At 45.1% G+C, this 21,178-nt stretch overlaps 1 protein-coding gene across 2 annotated transcripts in view; it reads right to left on the bottom strand.

Moving 5' to 3' along the window:
• The window catches only part of NKAIN3 (sodium/potassium transporting ATPase interacting 3), a 2,356,170-nt gene extending 2,338,175 nt beyond the window's left edge, over nt 1-17,995 (bottom strand). Inside the window, exon 1 of one of the 2 annotated variants that reach the window (XM_069220246.1) lies at nt 16,859-17,995. In XM_069220246.1, coding sequence (XP_069076347.1) covers nt 16,859-16,912 — 54 coding nt within the window. In that variant the 5' untranslated portion in view covers nt 16,913-17,995. The remainder of the gene's footprint in view (nt 1-16,858) is intronic. The other variant, XM_069220245.1, reaches the window with a different exon arrangement.
• Between the last annotated feature and the right edge of the window lie 3,183 nt (nt 17,996-21,178).

Raw genomic sequence — 21,178 nt, 5'->3', positions numbered from 1 at the left:
ACTTTAGCACTGGTTAGCAGTGATAAAGTGTGCAGAGTCTAGAAACCAGCAAAAATGAGGTCAGAAAAAGAGAAGGAGGAAGGCAAAAAGTCTGGTGATAACCCTGCAGAAGGGCCATTTCCAACATATCCCCCTTCCAGCCTAAAGCCAGGGTAGACTAATCAACACTCTGATGGACTTCCCTGCTTAAGGCGATAGAACATGGACAATGGCCCACTACTGCAGGGGCACTTGCCAGTTCTATGCCTTTCTGAACTCAGTGAGGCTTCTTTGTCTATACTCTCTGGGGCCACTGATCTGGCCCATGGGGAACCCTTCTCATCACCTGAGGACCCCATCTGTAAAGCTCCTAACTTTAATTTGCTTACAGATGCATCCCAGTATGCAGACAGTACCACCATGGCCAACAAAGTGATGTGGCCCATTCCATTCCTTGGGTCTGACTTCTGTCCCCAACCCAGGGAAAACTCTGCCCACAAGGACAGAAACCAACAGATGCTACTGACAGCTGTCAGTGTCATGAGCCAGGCCCCAGGCCAGCCACTGCTAAGTGGAGACCCTGAGGGGGGCCGTTGGATGAGCTTCTCCTCCAGCTGGTGGGCTGGTAGGGAGCTTCCAAGGGGCTCCTGAAGCATCCCAGAATGAGGGGCAGTAGCCCCAGGGGTCTTGCACCCCTTCTCCATTCTCACCAGTTCAGGGGTGGATCCCTGATACCGGTCACTCAGCCCAGGGTCTGTATCCTGGGGCTGAACAGAGGACAAGGGTGAGTCCTTCCTCACCGTGCCTCCATATCTGGGCTCACATACCCTCCTCTGGGGAGAGGTACTGCCAGACATCGGAACTGTCTGGGCACCCTTAGGGGTCAACCCTCTCAGCTCTCTTGACACTAGGGGAACCTCATTCCCCAGAATGCAGTCAGTGGGCAGCTGGGGACTAACTATGACCCGGCGCTGGGTCACCTCCCCACCCCATTCTAGGGACACCTGGGCCATGGGGCGGAAGAAATCTTCCCCAATGGCTGGAGTCACTCTACACACCTGTCCGGTGTACTGCTCTGGTGACACTAGTCTCTCCACAATCATGGTAAGACTAGCCCCTGTGTCTCTCAGCGGTGACTGGGACCCCCTTTCACTCCCACCTGGTGGAAGTGACGACTCCCACCCTCAGGGATCACCAGTTTACCCTCTGAGTCCACCTCCCAACTAAAGGAGATGAAGGCATGGTCTACGACCTGCCCCTGGGGACTACTTTCCCCTAAGGCCACATGGGCCACCCCTGTGGAGGTCCCAATACTGGGTGAGTTCTTTGGACAGACAGAGTCCCCCTTCCTGTGTCCTATCTGGGAACACTCAAAGCGGCGGGGTTGGGAATGGGATGCTCTGGGCCACTGCCCACCAGAACCACCACCCTGTTTTTCAGATGGGGCATGGGAACCCTTTCCTCCCCCCGCACTCTGGGACTTGTCTGGGTCATCTCCAACCTCCCCCTCACTCTGTCGGGGGGAACCGGAACCACCCTTTTCGGGGTCACTCCCAGATACCTTTTTGGACACCCTGGTACTAGTCCAGAGGTCCGCCTCCGCAGCAAGCTTCCTGGGATCAGTCAACTTACTATCTACAAAGTGCTGGCGCAACTCTGTAAAAGAAATACTGAGTATATGGTCTCTCAAAATCAAGTCATATAACCCTTTGTAATCATCTACTTTGCTGCCCCGCACCCATCCATTCAGTGCCTTACTGGAAAACTCAAAGAAATCTACCCATGTTTGTGTGGATTGTTTGATGCTGTCCCTGAACCTCTGACGGTATCCCTTAGGGGTCAGCCCAAACTTGGCAAGTAAAATGGCTTTCTGAAGTGGGTATGTGTTGTGATCCTTTATGTCCAATGTGAGAAGTGTGTCCCTCCCCAAAGGTGGCACATAACCCCACATAGCTGTACCCCATGCCCTTCAGGAACCTCATGAGCCCTTAGTGCAACTTCATAAGCAGCTAACCATTTATCTATGTCATCTCCCACCACAAAACTGGGCACCACATTTTTGGGTGTACAAACCTTCTTTTCTCCAGCAGGTCCTGTCAGTACGCTGCCACCATTACTGCTGGATTCAGACTGTCTCGCCTTGATCTCCCGCTCCTTGAGACTCAGTTCATGAGCCAACAATAGTTTCTTTTCAGCCAAAGCTCTCTCAGCTGCCACCTGTTTGGCTGCTCTTTCAGCCTCAGCTTGTTTGGCTTTTCTCTCTGCCCTCCTTTCCTTCTGTTGGGCCTCAATTTTCAGTTTTGCCATTTGCAATTGGAACTCCCTTTCCTCTCTCCTTTCCTCTGCGGTCAGGCTTTGCCCAGAGACACTGCTCCCTGGTCTGGAAGGGGGCACAATTGCAGTGGTAACATTACCCACTGATGGCAATAAATCCTCTGAGGGGCCATTTTCTGGCTCCTCTTCCTCATCATCCTCCTCTAAATGGGCTTCTGCCAAGACCCTCAGCGCCACTTGAAAGTCCTCCTTTCTGGAGGCCCCTTGGGTGGGTACTCTCATCACCTTGCAGAACCCTCTTAGCTGTTTGACAGTATATGTCTCCAACAGGGCTAGGTCCAAATCTCCTGCTTGCGACCCAGCCAGAGACATGTTGAGTGAGGATTTAGATTTAGAAAATTGTCAGGAAAAAACGAATTTGCAAAAGAGATAAAAATCAAGTTGACCTTCAACTGTGGGTAGGTAGTGAAATACTTAGCTACTGTATGTCACTGCACAAATACAAGTCCTATCCTCACCGCTGATCACCAATGTTAGAAATAGGTTTTTTGGTTGGCAGTCAGGTTACCCTCTGTCCAAGCAAGAACCCTCACTCTAGTCAGGGTAAGTCACACACAATCCAAATTCTCCTGTGCCCACCCTCTGGTAGCTTTGCACGAGCAGTCAGGCTTAACTTAGAAGGCAATGTGTAAAGTATGTGTGCAATAAATAATACAATAACACCATATAGCACCACAAAAATACACCACACAGTGTTTGGAAAAATATAGAATATTTATCTAGATAATTGTAGGTCAAAACGAATGAAGATGCATTGTGAAATTGTAGAGATATCACTGAAAAGTGATATTAAGTGTCTTAAGTCTTTAAAAAGCAAACAAAGTCTCTTTCAGCACAAAGAACCTGGTTTACAGTGGAAAATCTCCGCAAAGGGCCGCAGAAGAAGAGATACGTGGAAAACTGGTGTGTGCGTCGATTTCTCCCCTGCACACACGGACTTGTGTCGTTATTTTTCAAGCGAGGAAGTCGTGCGTCGTTTTCCGGCGCACGGACAGTCTCTTTCTGTGGTTCGCGGGATTACCAGATGTCCCGGGGTCTGTGCGTGGATTCTTCAGCTTGTTTTCCGGCTGCGCGTTGTTCCGGGAGGCTGTGCGTGGAATTTTCGTTCTCAGGGCAGGCGTCGCGTCGATTTCCCCTCTGGAAGTCGGGCGGCGTTGTCTTTGCGAGGCCGTGCGTCGAAGTTCCGGTCACCCCGAAGGCGTTTCGTCGATCAGCGTCGGTGTGTGGCGATTTTCTCGCCGCGGAGCAAGCTGTGCGTCGAAATTTTCAGCACACGAAGAGTCCAAATGAAAAAGAGAAGTCTTTTTGGTCCTGAGACTTCAGGGAACAGGAGGCAAGCTCTATCCAAGCCCTTGGAGAGCACTTTTACAGCCAGACAAGAGTTCAGCAAGGCAGCAGGACAATAGCAGGGCAGCAGTCCTTTGTAGAAAGCAGACAAGTGAGTCCTTTGAGCAGCCAGGCAGTTCTTCTTGGCAGGATGTAGTTTCTGGTTCAGGTTTCTTCTCCAGCAAGTGTCTGAGGTGGTAGAGCAGAGGCCCTGTTTTATACCCAAATGTGCCTTTGAAGTGGGGGAGACTTCAAAGAGTGGCTAAGAAGTGCACCAGGTCCCCTTTCAGTTCAATCCTGTCTGCCAGGGTCCCAGTAGGGGGTGTGGCAGTCCTTTGTGGGAGGGCAGGCCCTCCACCCTCCCAGCCCAGGAAGACCCATTCAAAATGAAGATGTATGCAAGTGAGGCTGAGTACCCTGTGTTTGGGGTGTGTTTGAGTAAATGCACAAGGAGCTGTCAACTAAACCTAGCCAGACGTGGATTGTAAGGGACAGAAAGATTTAAGTGCAAAGAAATGCTCACTTTCTAAAAGTGGCATTTCTAGACTAGTAATATTAAATCCGACTTCACCAGTCAGCTGGATTTTGTATTACCATTCTGGCCATACTAAATATGACCTTCCTGCTCCTTTCAGATCAGCAGCTGCCACCTCAACAATGTATGAGGGCAGCCCCAATGTTAGCCTATGAAGGGAGCAGGCCTCACAGTAGTGTAAAAACGAATTTAGGAGTTTTACACTACCAGGACATATAAACTACATAGGTACATGTCCTGCCTTTTACCCACACGGTACCCTGCTCTAGGGGTTACCTAGGGCACACATTAGGGGTGACTTATGTGTAGAAAAAGGGGAGTTTTAGGCTTGGCAAGTACTTTTAAATGCCAAGTCGAAGTGGCAGTGAAACTGCACACACAGGCCTTGCAATGGCAGGCCTGAGACAAGGGGAAGTGGCTACTTAAGTGGGTGGCACAACCAGTGCTTAAGGCCCACTAGTAGTATTTAATCTACAGGCCCTAGGCACATACAGTGCACATTACTAGGGACTTATAGGTAAATTAAATAGTCCAATTGGGTATGATCCAATGTTCCCATGTTTAAAGGGAGAGAGCATATGCACTTTAGCACTGGTTAGCAGTGGTAAAGTGCGCAGAGTCTAGAAACCAGCAAAAATTAGGTCAGAAAAAGAGAAGGAGGAAGGCAAAAAGTCTGGGGATAACCCTGCAGAAGGGCCATTTCCAACACTCATGTATGAGTTTGACCAGCATTTGATAATATTTCACATGAATACTCTCAAACCACACCCGTTGTAGAGCCCCGCCACCTATTTCATCCCACTTACAATACTGGATATCTCTGTAATTCCTTGAGAATTGGAGTGGTCAATCAAGAACATTACCAATTTTTATGGAATTATGCATATTTTGTGCAATCAATCAATTAGGGATATTAGAACATACCTAATACCTACTAAAATAAACATGGCAGATCATACTATGGTAAGACAACTGCTCTTATCATATTTCATCATCATCATAAACTTTATTTCGATCACCAAGATCATAAAAGTTCATCACTAGTCAATATTACACAAAATTATACATACAAACATAATAAGATGAATAGCAAATACAAATGTGCACCAACAAAAAAGGCTCATGGGCAACCACACAAGAGGATTAAAGTGCAGTAGCTATATCTTAAGTTGATCCAACTCCATGGCAAACAGTAGCAGCATACAATAGGTTGTCTCAATAAAAAGTGACCTTTGCAATTACAACTTGTATCGAACAAAATCACATAGATTAAATAATCTCAATATAAAGTGACCTGTAGAGTTACAGATTGTAATGATCAATAGCACATGCCTTTCAATCAAACTACATATAAAGTCCATTAAAGACAATAGGAGCATACGTTTGATTAGCTCTGTAGATTCCAACATCTTTCAATCAATAAACTAGGGAGGAAAACAAATAGTTTCGCAATCACCAGGGCATTGTTCCAATACGTTTGAACCACTACAAAGCAATAAAACCAAACAGTAAAATGTTCTCAGTGTAAAGTAACCATGCAGTGTGTCATAAGTTTACAATAAACCAAAAAAGAGGTGTAATAAGGAAGCTTAGCCTCAGGTCAGAGTATTACATCCATCCAACTCATTGGTTAAAGAGGACAGATGCCTTTCAAAAGAAATGTATACAATCCATGGAAAACAATGTTTGTAATAACAGTGTAAAATAATTGAGGAGCTGGTGAGGAAAACTGGTGATTTCACAATTCCCAGGTCATTGTCCCATTTCATTTCAACCACCAGGGAACATATACTGCAGGGACATATGTATTTTAAACATTATCATTGGTTGGTCACTTTCTTTATGTACCCCTAGAGTGTCTAATCCAAAAAGCTATCAAGAATTTAGCCATACAATAAAACACTAATTTACTTGTGTCAGTGCTAACTATTCTATGGGCTTCCAAGTGGCGCCTCGTGCACAAATTCCTGCCTGGGTGGCTATCCACTTTGCACATAGGTTATAATAGCATTGGCAAAAAATTAAAATGTGAATCAGTGTTTGAGGCCCCCCAAGGCATGTCGGGCCAAGATCGTCAGCTATTTCATTCACTTGCCAAATACTACAGAACATTTTATTTAGAAGAGTTCTATATCCAAATTTGAGATACAGTTTTTGTGCAAGAGAAGGAGCGATTTCATCATTGATGGTTCATACCGTTGGTTGGGTTTGATGTCTATAAATTCAAATGAGTGTGTTCCCTTGCACCTAGTCACAGTCTCCAGGCTATGAATTCTCAGTACATTTCTTTTATCCTAACTCTAGGGATCAAGCACATCTCCTCTGGTGTGGTCCAATAGTTCACCACCCACAATTTCCATAGAATGGATCTCAACCAAGAACATTTTGCAATACATGCAGATACCATAAGATTTCTTAGACCCACTCAATAAGGTTCAAGAGCTTGTGAAGACCACAAGCGATGCCAGAAAGTTAGGAGTCTATGGTAAATTGTTTAGGATATCCTCCTTTGGGTCAGAGGAGTACTCACAGGAAGATTCAAGAGAGATCTATTAAACCTGTATTAAGTTGTTGACAGGCTAGTAGTATTCATTCATCCCCACAGTTCGGACTAATACAATACAGCTCCCAGGGCCTTGATGGTATAAATCTCCATTGCTGGTGCCACCCTTCTGGACAATGTCCGACTGTAATCTTAGCTATGTTTGCTGTCTGACGGATTAACGACATATGTGTCTTTTCAAGTTGGAGGGCCCAATTCAGATTGTAGGTCAATCTTACACCTACACCATCAAAATGTGGCACCAAATCAAGGTTTTTTTTGCCCACTGACATGAATCTCTTACAGTGTTTATCTTCTCGAGGGTCAAAAATCATAAATTTTGTTTTGGAGCTGTTAAGCTACAGCCCCCATTCATCACAAAAATAATTACAATTGTTTAGCAACTGTTGAAGCCTCTGGGGTGACTTAGAGATCAATAAGGTGTCATCCATGAAGAGGAGTGCTGGCACCTTCCTCCCCCCAACTTTTGGTGCATCACGTCCATCCCTTTTCAAATAATCCACTACCCCATTAATATATAATGAAAACAGGGTAGGGGTGAGAACACACCCCTCCCTGACTCCACTGTTAACCCTAATGGGCTCAGTCAGTTGGCCATCTTCCCCTCATCGTACTTGGGCAAAATTATCCAACTGCAGTCGCACCAAGATGTCCAATAAATGTACTGCTCTTATCATATTTCAAGCAAAGCAAACACATATCAAACAGAAAACTCTTGAAAAAATGATTGAGAATAAGATAACTAACTACTACCGAGATGAGAACAAAGAGAAAGATCATAAAATATAAAATGCAGGATATTAAATAACACATCAAACTTTGAGGAAATGGCAATTAAGAATGCATGGAAAAAATACTTAACTTAATATTCAAGGTCTTTAAAATAGGGATGCCTAAAAACAATGTTTTTGTGATCATTCTTACCTACAGTCCAATAGATTAGAATGTTTAAGAACTCAAAAGCTAGTAGATGCACAAACAAGAGGACAGGCATAATACATGTTTGCACTATTCCTTCCATTAAAGACACACTCTAGGAATGGGGCAAGTATGTGCTAAACTTTTTAAAGGCGCTTGTGCTATATGACTCTGAACAGGTGAAGGATGCAATATCGTATGAATGGCTGAATAAGTTGAATACATAAGATAAGGCAAAATACTTTAACAGGAATAATTTTCTCAATCACGCTGAGGTTCGATTATATACCATGTCTCATGATTGCACTGCAAATGATGTAATAATAAAAACAATTCATATAACACTTCATGCGAGTGGGGAAATCCCATGTTCATGTACATCACTGAAATACAGATGACCTTTGACTTTCGGATATTGCGTTTATTTGGTGACAAGCATAAAAATGCACTAAACAAGACTATGGCCTTCATTACAAGTTTGGCGAGTGGCCTCCGATGCCCGCCAAATTCGTGCTGCCATCTGACCGCCAGTACAGCCAGAACACCACCGGCCCTATTACAAGTTTCCCGCCGGGCTGGAGGGTGGAAACAGCGCTTCCGCCCTCCATCCCAGTGGAAACAGGGCCTAAACATTGACGCCAGCTCGTTAGCGAGCCGGCGGCAATGTTGAGTTAACGCTGGTGCAGCAGCACTCACCGCGCTTTCCACTGCACGCAATTCCGGCAATGGAAAGCATGATGGGGCTGTTAATGGGGGCCCCTGCACTGCCCATGCCAAGTGCATAGGCAGTGCAGGGACCCCAGAGGGCCCCAGAGGCCCCCATTCTGCCAGCCTTTCCATGGAGGTCCAAACGTCATGGAAATGCAGGCAGATTGGGGAGCCGTAATCCCCAGGGCGGCGCTGCAAGCAGCGCCACCCTGGCAGATTATAACCACCGAGACCGCTAGGCTGTCAACTGGCGACAACCTGGCGGTATCGGTGGTTGGACGGTGGCAACTCCACCACGGTAGTAATGTCGCGGTCCAACCCCCAGGACCACGGCGGTCCGACCGCCACCGTGTATTTGGCGGTCTTAAGACAGTCAGCCACCACACTCGTAATGAGGGCCTATATATTAAATAATGTTAGCAATAACAATAAAAAGAAGAAATATTGCTACCACTGTTAATAATACTACTAGTAATAATAACAAATGATAATAGTGTTATTATTATTATTATTATTATTATTATTATTATTATTATTATTATTATTATTATCATCTTAACCAGGAACATTAGAACAGGGCAATGAAATCCAAGTTGTTGCACCAAGAGATCACCAGGCACAAATAGGTCTTCCAAGGTGCACAAAGTACACAAGTTAAAATAAACAGACCAGCCAGAACCACTCTACTCTAAAAAAGACCACATTACCTAGTCCAAAATGTGTTAAGGCAAAAACAAAAGTCAAAACTAAAATTACATCCTCACTCAACAAGCTGACTGAAACCCACCTCAAATCCTTCAGACCCTCCCATATTCCCAAAAATGCCATGTAAACCAAAACCGGATGGATATCCTCAATTTATCCATCACTAATATTATGGTTTGTTGATACAATCATCAATAAAATTCTGCTTAAAAACATCATAAACAGCTCATTCACTGCTAATAATGTGCCAGAAACATCCAAACAATCCATTTTTACCACCCCACAGAAACACCTTTGCTTGAACCCACACACTTGTAGAAAAGAAAGCCAACACTGGACTGCTTAAAATCCCTAGGAAAAAAAAAAAATATCCAGCTTTAATGCCCCCTTATTTTCTCTATATAGCTTGAAGAGCTCAAATGTCCTACAGAGCAATAACCCTTTCGGATTGAGCTCTAAATATGTTCTTGTATTTTATTTTGAAGGCTACAGCAATGAGTGAATTCTAAGAACATGGTACGCTGAGAACATGTGGAAGTTAGATCAAGAACGTCAATGCTTTTGCTCCTTGAGGTTTAGGACAGAAGTCCATGTTGCAGGGCTCTTTTGTACCTGCTTCCTGGACTTTCTGGTGGCATTTGACACAGTGGACTGTGCTACACTTTGACAGAGGATGGTCAGCTGGGCTATCCAAAGAGGCTCGATTTTTCCTAGCTTGGCGTAAGAACAAATGGCTCCCCAAGTCTTGCATGTCAACCAAGATCAAGTTTTTGATGGTTAGAAAAGGGGTCATGTTTTAGCATCCCTGTTGTTTTCGATCTCCTGAGATATTGAAAAACATTAGAAGTTTTCCAACTAAGGTTAAGCACATTCATGTTAATGTATTGTTTGCCAATGATCTGGTCTTAATGGACTGGTTAGCAGTTGGCGTACACAAACAGTTTGTCTGTTATGAGAAAGAAAGAAAACTGACATAAACACAAACAAAACTGGAGTGATGGTTTTTGGATGGAATGCCTCAAAATTCTCAGTGATGCTAATTGATGGAATATTAGAGTTGGTTCCTCACTGCAAATATTTTGTTGTTATGGTTAGCAGCGGCTGTTCTGATATGATGCATGGAAACAGTTTTAGTATCACGGGATCTAGAGAGAAAGTAGTTTGCTGTTGTATGGTAATTTGTAGCACAGTAACTCTCACTGTCCTTTATTGACGTGATCTCACTCCTCTGCCGTACCCATTTAAATATAACAAGCTACAGAGTAGGTCCTATAGCTCCTTTAGAGCATTCTGGCTGGATATAGGAATACATTCCATAAACATGAAAGCTCAGGATATGTCTGGCAGATTTTATTTGAAACTATATATTCAACCACACCAATTGATTTTGGGACCGGTTTGAAAGGTCTACTTTGCTATCAGTGAAGATCGGTATGCCCAACATGTGAACGCCTATGTGGGATAAATTGAAACGTTGACCTGCCAAATACATAAACAATTATATTGCAGTCTATGGAAAGTAATAGGCGTAACTATATGGCAGTGACTATGATCCATTCATATGAAGATTACAAAAGGTCACTGGCCATGGTCATGGTAGTCAATTGTAAGGTTTCTATTACAATGTAAACAATGTTGCTAGTATCTCAGATGCAACTGTCAGTAGATGGATATTAAGGACAAGATTGGGCTTGCCTTTTGAATGATACCAATATCGGTGGGGCTTGACTCGTAATTTTCTGGGCATGTGTTGCTGGCCATGTATTGCTGTGGTATGGTGGCTCCTGAGAATATTCTTCACTTATTGTTGATGTGCACTCTTTTTGTTCTTTTAACGAAATTACATCTCCAGACAATATTAATTTTAATTAGAAGTGACAGCAGGGATCTAGTAGTTGCATTAAATATTCGCTGTTGATTCACCATCAGTGTCCACTGTATTGGGAACATTTTTTAAAGCTGCTTTAAAACATGAACTGTGAGGGCTGAATTAACTGTCTTACACTGTAATAGAAGTAGATTGTTGCAAAACCGTATGCAATTTAGTGGTTGCTGGTTTATAGGAAACTTAGGTCCAATGTTAAATGTACTGATTCCTTGTAACGATCCATTAACTCACAAAAAGCTAAACTGACTTAGCATCTAAATCCTCTGTACTGCTCCAAAAACACCCTCTCGCAGTTTGGCCACAGTAGACTTGTAATCCTCGTCCTCGACCGCAACCCCAAAAGTTTCATTAGAATCAAGGGAATCCTTCAGCTCCAATCTATATTGCCCATGTTTGTTCCTTTATAAATGCAAAAGATAGTTAGAAACTGGCACTTTCCTTTCGGAAAGCAATTCCATGCAAGTCACTAGGGGTGTTCCACAAACCCCTATCCAGTTTGGTAGCCTTGGGACCGCCTCACACACTTTCTCATGGGTCAGGGTCTGTCTTTTCAGTTAAATGCTTATGACACCCAGTTAATGGCTCCCCAGTAACACTTCAACCAAACAGCCACCTGCCTTCGAAAAGTGGATGGGAAAAAACACAAAATAAACAGAGCCATGCCTGAGGTCCTCCTCTGAGGCCCCCACCACATCATCCACCCCCTTTATCGTCCCCACTCACATCCACCTTCTTCAGTGCATTTGTCTTCCAAATGATCTCTGTTAAAAACCTCGCAGTTTATACTGAAGCTGATCTCCTCATGAGCACCTTCCTCGGATCCCTCTCCAAGGCTGAAGCCTTCCAAATCAACGAACTGGGTTTTCCCTACTGACCTCTTGAACTGAGCACAGCCTGTGTTTTAGTCATCTCCAAATATTACTCTGCATTTACCCTCTCTCTAGGTGCCTACAGCAATCCAACATGCTGTCACACGACTCATCAGACGTACAATGAAAATGGAGCTCATGTGACCACTGACCTGTCCAACAAAAACACAGTTGGCTTCAACTCACTGCCCGATTCAGGTACAAAAGCTCTTTGCTGGATCTAAAAAGTGCCTAGCCGGCATGATCCCTCGCATATCTCTAGGAGGGAATCAAGCACTACAGACCTCCCAGACCCCGTAATCTGCAAACTATTGATTCCTTGTCCACCTTGATAATGACTTCTAAAGAGAGGTGACAGACTATTGTCAACCCTACTCCCCTCAATCTGGCACAATTTCTCCCAGATATCTGCTATCACCCAACACTCAAGTTTCAAAGCGGGTGGTTCTCAGGGATTCGTTCAAACAGCACAATAGATCGTTATGTAATATATGGTACCTGACCCATGCATAGTTATTTACTGGGTAGTCTCAATACTCCAAAATGAATGCCTACTAGGTTACTCGTGCGGTTAAACCCAACAATTTAGGGACCAGGAAAAAAAAACATGAGTTTGCACAATTAATGTTTGTAATAAAGTACATACGTAAATGCTTTTGTACAAAAGTGGTCCATTTTTAAGTAACCTTGACAACAAAGTGTGTGGAGATACAGGTACACAAGCTGAAAGTGGGATGGTGCATTACAAAATGAACTGCAAGCTGAATAAAAGTCGATGCTCAAATTCGAATGTATGACTGATAGGGACTTCTTTTGTTTTGAAAGCATTCAGTCCTGTTAGTGGCTGTCGACATTGCAACCCTTGGTGACAACAGTTCCTTGGGCTTCTCGGGATAGGGCTCTTCAGACTACTCAGAATCAGAGTAATTTGAGAGAATAGCTCCGAAAACGAAATGAGGGGATAAGTGGAGTAAATAGAACCAGTCACCAAAAAATGTCTGCTCTATGAAGAAGGCAGCTGGAGTCGAATCACTATCTGCTCAACTCTTGGCCCACTTTCCAGGTTCCTTTAGGAATAGTGGTTTAGCCCTCTTATACCTCAGCCACTCATCATTCACCAGCTTCATGAATGCTCATAACGCACCCTTAAGCACTGACGCAAAAACCTTCTCCAAGCTGGCCATCCGAGTGCTGAATTTCAGCTGGTAGTTGCAGATGGAGCCCACCAGCTCTCACTTTCGGTAGCCGACACTTATTTTTCCTCATCAGACTTTGACCCAGAGCAAGAGAGAGAAAAATACATTTACAGGAAAGAAGTAGGAAAAGAAAGACAAAAGCTGTGACTGGGAGAAAGGCGGGATGAACAAACCTGCTAGAATGAGACAAAGGGGCATGAAGTGTCTGGTGGTGGATGAAAGAGGCATGAGGTAGAATGGAGCCTAGGTGTGCGGCACACAGATCTTAGATAGCGCTGGCCACGGGCTTCTGAGTGGAGCTCTGGACACCAGTGCTGACTCTTTTGCAAATTTGCCATTGGGCTAGCCATAATCCTTCATGCATCCCAGACCCTTGGAGGAGAGTGCCATTGACTGCACAAAAATACTACATTGGTGCCCTCATTGGCTGTGCTCCTCGTTCAGCCCCTAGCAGCGATAACCTACACTGACTCCTTCACAGGCCCTTTATGGCCCGGTTGTAAGTCAGCTTGTAGAGTCCACGGGCAATCCACACGAAAACATAACATAAAGTAACTGTAACAAGCATCACTTTAGCTGTTGAATTTATAGCACCGTGCATGCTCAACGATTTATGCCTCAGAGTCTCCCTTTCCACCTTGGAAGCAGTTAAGGTGTTTGGTTTTGATTCACAGCTACAGAATGTCCAACCAGGAGGGGCCGGACTCAAAGCATTCTCTGAAAGGTGTTTGATTATAAATAGTGCCGGTGTTCTGCTTAATGGAAAATACCAAGGAAAGAATAAAATAGCATCAAAAATATACTAAACATTTGCATTAATATTGGCCCTAGTAGTAATAGCATCAGTATCATTTTTTTTGTACGTAGAATTGTTTTATTCTCAATGTTGTTATTATTGTCTTACTGTGAACACCTGAGGGTCTTGACAAGTGTGGACATGCTCCAGAAAAACAGGTCTCAAAGTAAATAATAGGAGAAGTGAGACCCATGTACTTTTCTTCAAAGAAACTCGCTCTAAGAGTGGACAAGAGGCAGGTGTGTGCCCCTGGGCTTCATTCCGATGGGCCAAGGGCATTCTGCTGATGTGCCACCTTGTCCTGGGTTGCCTCCTCCCCATGGAGGGGCGAAGGCTGCTCCCACATGCCACCATCGCTCAAGGAGGGCATGACCTGCCGTCACTTGTCCTGACTGTGAGCTCGCCTGCTGGGGCGGCAGCCGCATTTACCACGGTGTGCATGGGCTGGCATCACCCCGCTGGCACCACCGAGGGGCACTAGAGTGGATCAGCAGTTTCTGTGTGGAACAAAGAGAATATTTACATCGATCGCCGCTGCCCAACCTGCAAGCCGGGAGCAGCGGCTCTGACCTGCAGATAGCCGTGCTCGGACCAAGCGTGACCCTAGAAGTGACCGTCCGATAGCTGGACACCACTGAGCTCCGCTGAAACAAGCAGAGTCACGAATGCTGCTAAGCGCGTGGAAACACACTTAGAAAAGCGCGCCCACTCGAAAATGTTGCACTTCACTCTTTCACGGCCCAGACAGCTCTGGGTGGGGTGGGGGGGGGATGCTTTCAGGAAACATTAGCCCTGGACAACCCACTGGAGCAAAGAGCAGCACAGACCTCTATGTGATACACACTGCAACCAAGACAAAGCGTTAAACGCCGAGATTACATCTGCCTGAAAGATGGGCAGTCAATTCAATTGCACGCCTCAGCAGGTGTTGTTAGAGTAGTGTCCCTTAGGGTAAGTTACAATAAACCAGTTATGTAGCGCATTCTCCTGTAATTATTTGCAGCACGTGGTTATTTTGACATATAGTTCCAGTGCTTGACAAGAAAATACCGCCTGAAACCAAATGACAACATTAGACAGTAACAAAAATAATACCATTAGAGACCAGCTCCAACGTAACAATCTAATCAAATATAGTGTGAGCCCAGAGCCAGTCTGACACATTTACATGAAGACTCAGCCACTAAGGCCAGGTCACCTCTCCTGACAGTCTTGCACTGGTTGGCACTGGTAGGTCATGTTTAAAGGAAGAGTTTGTGTGCCAGCTCAAGGCACCTTCTCATCAGTGTCTCCGCCTCCTCCCGCTACTCACAGGTCCTTCTTCGGGTAAACCAGCCAATCCATTTATGACCTTATGGACCATGGTAATTCAAATGTGAAGATTATTTTTGTAGAAATGGTGTGTGTGCTCCACAAATTACTAAAGAGAAACCTGGAGAGACAATTCCTCCGCACATCCTACAAAAACACCCAAGTGCAACGTACACCATCACTACTATACCCATCATGGAACAAGTAGCATCCAGTTAGAAAATATATAATCCGCAAGGCCACATTGCCCATTGCCCATCTCATTTGTGACCTGACCTACCTTGATAGCACCGTCCTGGCTCAACACTAAGGCATGGATGAACTCCTACGACCTCTGCTGGTACATAAAGCTCTACGTGTCCATGGTTCAGGGGGCACCATATGAACGAGGCTCTATAAAGTTCAGGCAAGGTCTCCACCGAAGGCTTCTGCCTGCATCCATGCACCAAGCAGTCATCTAAACAGAAGCACCACACAGGAATCCTCGAGGTCCACCCAATGAAAACTTGAAACTAATAAATGATCAAGGTTAAACTTGCTGCTCTACAATTCCATCCCTCCTACACTATTTCCACTTCCTTCTCTCCCAGAAATGCTTGGAAGCAGTACAGGGCTTTTATTTAACGTGCCTGGTACACACAAGCTGGTCATTGTACCTACACATGAAAGACCTTTTTTTACCTACAGTGATTTCAACATCAAAGGCCTTTAACATATTATACAGAGATCTTCATAGGAATCTGATTTAACACCTCAGGTTAGTGTAAAACGAGGAAGAGAAACATAATTAGGAAGTAGGTGGACAAAAGGTCTTGCCCTGGTTGCTACAGGAGAGTCCTGCGAATTCGAAGATTCTGTGTTTTCCCCTCAAGGCTCTTTCTTTTGTATCTTGCTGCCCCTCTATTCACCAGTCAGGCCAATAATTCTCTCTTCATGCCAGCCACGCACTCCAATTGCACCCTCATGTACCATAGTACCTGCTGTGTACAGTGGCTTTAGTAGAACCGCTTTGTTGCTCCACAAACTGATATACACTAACAGGGACATTCGTCCCACACATTCTACATTTCTAGCACCCACGGCCACCCTGCCACATATATGTGGCCTAAATGTCCTAAACAAATATTATTCCACAAATGCCGAATATCCAGCGAATGCCTTGTATAAAGAATGCATTCCATGCAAAGCCACCCACTTTCTCAAACAACCCCACTCAACTGTGGGTTCCATTTCAGGACATTTCTCTGAACTTTGGGGCTCAATTTGCTCAGTAAGTGGACACTTGGGGCTTGCTTGGGACACAATAAAGTCAAACTGTGTATCCTGCTTGTGCTCTTTCAAGCCCCCGGCTTTTTATTATTTCTTGTTTTTTTTTTTTTCCTTTTCTTTGCCTCTCGCCTGAAGCTCGCATCTAGGCACGTTACAAAAAAGAATTAAAATAACATACAAGTGGGTAGTGTATGGAAGGATGTTAATATGTCAATTGCACTATAAAAACCATGACCACAGCCTACGCAGGGGCTGCAGCAGAAGCCCAAGTCAAACTCAGGTGCAGGGTCACCATCCACTATTGTTTTCATATATACAACGAATGCAGACACTCTCTGCTTAAGAATGCCCACGTGTGATAGGACCCATGGGGCTCTGGGCGCATGGGTGCCAAGTCCCAGGCTGCCCTTCTCAGGCGGCTGGAGGAGCCCGGTGAAAGCACTGAAAGCAAGGGTACTCACCAGCTGTAGAGTGCACAGGAAGATCAGCGTGCAGCGCCCACTGCAACAGCCCATTGCAAAACCGGGCACGGCGCGAGGCAGGTGCAAAGAGCGGCGCCCAGAAGCAGGAAGGAGGAAGATGAGGGCTTCTCCGGCCACTGACAGGATGCGCCGACCGCGTGAATGAGCAAGAAGGGGTCCCCGACAAACAGTAAACTAACTATACCACACCCGAATATGCGCAGCCCCACTGTAGAGGCAAGGGGTTCCCCGGCCACCAAAACTCCACAGACCCAGAGGGAGTGTCACCGGCCAGCGGAGAGACAGGTGCTCCACGGACACCAAAAACTCCACAGCCCCAGAGGGACTGTCGCCAGCAGGCGAGACAGGTGCTCCCGGCTAGAAGAAACTCCACAGCCCCAAAGACAGGACCTCGGCTGCAGGAGAGACAAGGGCTTTCCCGACCGCCAACAAACTCCACAGCCCCAAAGAGAGCAGAGCCCGGTTGAAGAAAAGACGGATTTCCCAGTCCAGCCCAGAGAGTACAGAGGTGTCACTTGGATTGAGAATCCCCCGGGCTCAGATCAGCTACAAGACGCAGTCGATGCTCCCTGAAGCATTTGAAAGAGGACGGATGTCTCTGTTTATTCTCCAACCGCTGCTCATTCCTCGCTGCCTCCAGCATGCCAAACATCACAAAGGAGCGCCCAGAGCCATTGTGCGCAGCGCTGAGACTTCCCCGCGGTGGGCTGCAGCGGTGCTCCTTTCAGAGCGCCACCGTGTGCGCTTCCTTCGGGCGGACAGATGAGCCCGCAGGCCGTGCCATGCCCATCCGCAGAGCCTCCTCCGCGCCCTGCCTGAGATGGATCTGCAGGAGCAGAGCCTGACGGTATCCCGAGCGCGTCGCAGGAGGCAGAGATGCTGTGGGGTACAGGGGGGATGCCGCTCCGCCGAGCTTCCTTCCGGCTACCTACTGTCCGGCAACCCGAGGGAACAAATGTGCAATTACTGCCAGGATAGTTGGGGTTTGCATGAGCCCTTCCACGCCGCCAGAGCGCCCGGAGCAGGTCACAGGCGCTGCACACGCTGCAGCACCGTGTGTGTGTGGTCTGTGGTGGCTCGCGCCCTCTAAGCAGCGGCTCTAGGTGTTTCCGTTATACTCCTGCTTTACAGTTACTGGAATTTATACCAGCACCCATTAGCCACAAAGCAGAAAAGTGCCTTCATTTTATTTATGGGATATATTCAGTAGCCTCCCGGGAGATGTAAACCTCAAAGGGCGCTAGCTGCATCTACGTTGAATCAGAGGGCCTCGTGAGGGTATGTATGCCAGCCAGAGCAGTAAAGGTCATGACATGCACAGTTACTACTGTCACAGATTCACCGTGAGAGCATGTGCAAAGTTTCAAGGAACGTGGTGTACAAAACACACACCGCCATTATAATCCCTCTAAGAACCTCCCAGGCCTGGTGGACCTCAGTAGGCACCCCTAGGCACAGCAGCCAGCGTGTAGTGGGGGAAGCTTAGACATTTGCAGGCTATATTCAATATCCTGTGGCAGGGTGTCGTCTCTTAAAGAGGCAGTATAAAATTCTATAAGACGCAGGCTAACTTTTAACACACTGTGTGATCAGTGGCGGCTGCTGCCAATCTAAGGTGATGTGGTACGGCCGGAGGGGTGGATTTGGTGTTAGGGAAATAATTAAAAAATATCTATATACCTGCTTCTCCCTATCCTTCTGCCGGCTGCCTCCATCACTCCTCTCTTCCTGGCAGTCACGGGGGCACAGGTTCCCAATCCAGGCACTGCTCTCATGCTATACCAAGGATGAGAGCAGCACCATGATTGGCATGAGCGGGCTGGTCTGATGCTCGCTCAGCCACAGGGAGCCTGTGCCATTTCTCCAACCCAGCTGTAACATAGCTGGGTTGGAGAAATGTAAGTGCGCATGTCGGTTTGGCCAGCCTAGGATGGCAGGCCAAACCGACGTGCACACTCTACAGTGCCCACCACTCTTTTCCCTGCCATGGCCCGGCCCTAGACTCGCATGATGGCTCAGTTGAAATGAAAAATAAAATGATAATAAAATTGATTTATTATCATTTTATTTTTTATTTGCTGGCACTGAGCAGGGCGGTGGCTCTCCTCTGCTATTACGGAGGAGCCACCCCTGTGTAGGATATTAATACTATGGTAAATTTGGACGGGGGACTGTGCCTGCAACAACGTAGTACACCTTGTATTTTTAATTAAACAGCTATATGTGTAGAATGGGTTACTAAAATTGAGAATTAGAAGTGCCTTCTAGATACGATTATGCTAACAGTCAATATCAGAGCTCACCTTTATTAACCATTAAAGTTTACAGACAATTCAGAACTCTGCTGTCAGACTATTCTTAAATGTAAAGTCACAAGTGCCTATCTCCCCTACATTAAAAACCCTACAGTGGTGACCAGTTGCCAGAAGAACCACCTTTTAACTGCTTTGTACCACCCACGAAGCACTAATGGCAAGGGGGCACTCTTCATCAGGAAGAAAATCACAAAATAAATACAAAAAAGTGACCAGTGCTCTAGACAAGCACCTCACCTCAAAATCATAGCATAAAAAAATGGAAAAGGTTAGTGTATAATCTTTCTCTGCCTAACCAGCTAAGCTACGGAATTTGTTACCCCTAAATGTAGGATCCACTGTCAGCTTCAGAAGAGTAGTCAGGAATTGGCTCTTCCTTACATGATCACAACACTCACTAAACAACAGTGTACAGTAATATTTACAAGGCATTAAAAATCTTTGAATTACAAGTTAAAAAGATATAATATATGTATATATTACCTACTGACAGTTGCCAGTAGGTAGTTATGGTTAGGACCTAGTTTCCATAGAAAAGTGTTTTTTGTTTTGCCAATAACTTTGGCTCCTATTGACGAATCTTCATGAAGTTTTCTAAACTAGTTTGCCACTCACTTCACCTGCTGTCTTGAAAGTTTGGGGGTTTGTAAAGTGGGGACTGAGAAAAAAGGGGGAGTCCCAAAACACTTTTACCCCATGCAATTTCCATAGGGATTTTTAGATACGACTACAGCCCAAACCACTGGGCAGAATTACACCAAAGTTGGCAGAAAGGTAGCTTTTGGTCCAGAAATCATGCTTTTTGTTAGTTGGTGTAAATCAGTTCAGTAGTTTTTGAGATATTGAAGGAAAAAACAATGTCTATCTGGGCAGAGCCTAAGCGCAGATCCCATGGCAAGATCTGATTGGCTGTCAGCATTTCAGCCGGGAAGTGCCTGCTGCCATTTTAGGATCAATATACATGATAGCACCCATTGAAATACATTCTAGAGATGGCAGGTTTTGACACACACAAGAAGGAGAACGCATAAAGAGTGATAACAGATTTTAGTTGCAATATAAATCATTTGTTGATGGTACCATACTCATTTTAGGAATTATGGTGTGTTCTCAGTTGATTTTACCCTGTGAAAAAGCCTTTTGCTGGGGTTTCATGAATGAATTGTTATAGCATATATTTGTTTCTCAAGATTCTGCTTGGACAGGGTCGATATCTTTCTACCAAGCATAAGGGAGTAGAGACAAAGACATCAAAATTTTAACAATCAATTTAGTTAACTGTATGACTCATTTAACCACACAAAGAATACTCCAAGTGGAAAAACAGCCCAAGGGTACTTTTTACAGATTAATGCTCAGAGTAACATAGATAATTCTCAAAATGAGACTATAGAAATATGGGAATTGCACGCAGTAGGCTTTCTAAACAGGGTGGGTATGATCTGAAAGTCCTTAATATAGAGGGTAAGGTCCAAATATGCTATCTGTTTTTGGCTGCATTGATGTGTGAAAGGCATATTATAAGAATTGGTGTTAAGGGAAGTGACAAATTCCGATAGCAGTTCCAAGTTACCTGTCCAGATCAACTATGTTGTCAATGTATCTCTCCCAATACACCATATGATTTATGAGTCTTTGAGGGCATTTGCATTAAATGTAAAATTTCCCTAGCCACCATATGTGCAAGGTAGCAAAGGAGGGAGAACATCTGAAGCCCATTTCCATACTTTGGCATTTTACAAAACCAGATATCATTGAGAATGAAAACATTATTGTCTAGTATCAACAAGATCATTTCAATCAACATATTGGCGTGTTGAGGTAGGGTCGCATCTCTAAAGGAGAGAAAATGGCATATGGCTTGAATGCCTGTAGTCATGGGAATGGAAGCGTTAAGTAAAATTATATCTAGAGTCACAAACCAGCATTCCTCGATCTAGGTAAAGTCCATGTTTTAATTCTGTAAGTCTTTAGTGTCCCGCAC

Source organism: Pleurodeles waltl, chromosome 2_2 (assembly GCF_031143425.1).
Source record: "Pleurodeles waltl isolate 20211129_DDA chromosome 2_2, aPleWal1.hap1.20221129, whole genome shotgun sequence".
Taxonomy (NCBI): Eukaryota; Metazoa; Chordata; class Amphibia; order Caudata; family Salamandridae; genus Pleurodeles; species Pleurodeles waltl.
Note: the sequence above shows the minus strand (reverse complement) of the source record. Positions and strands in the feature narration are given on the sequence as shown.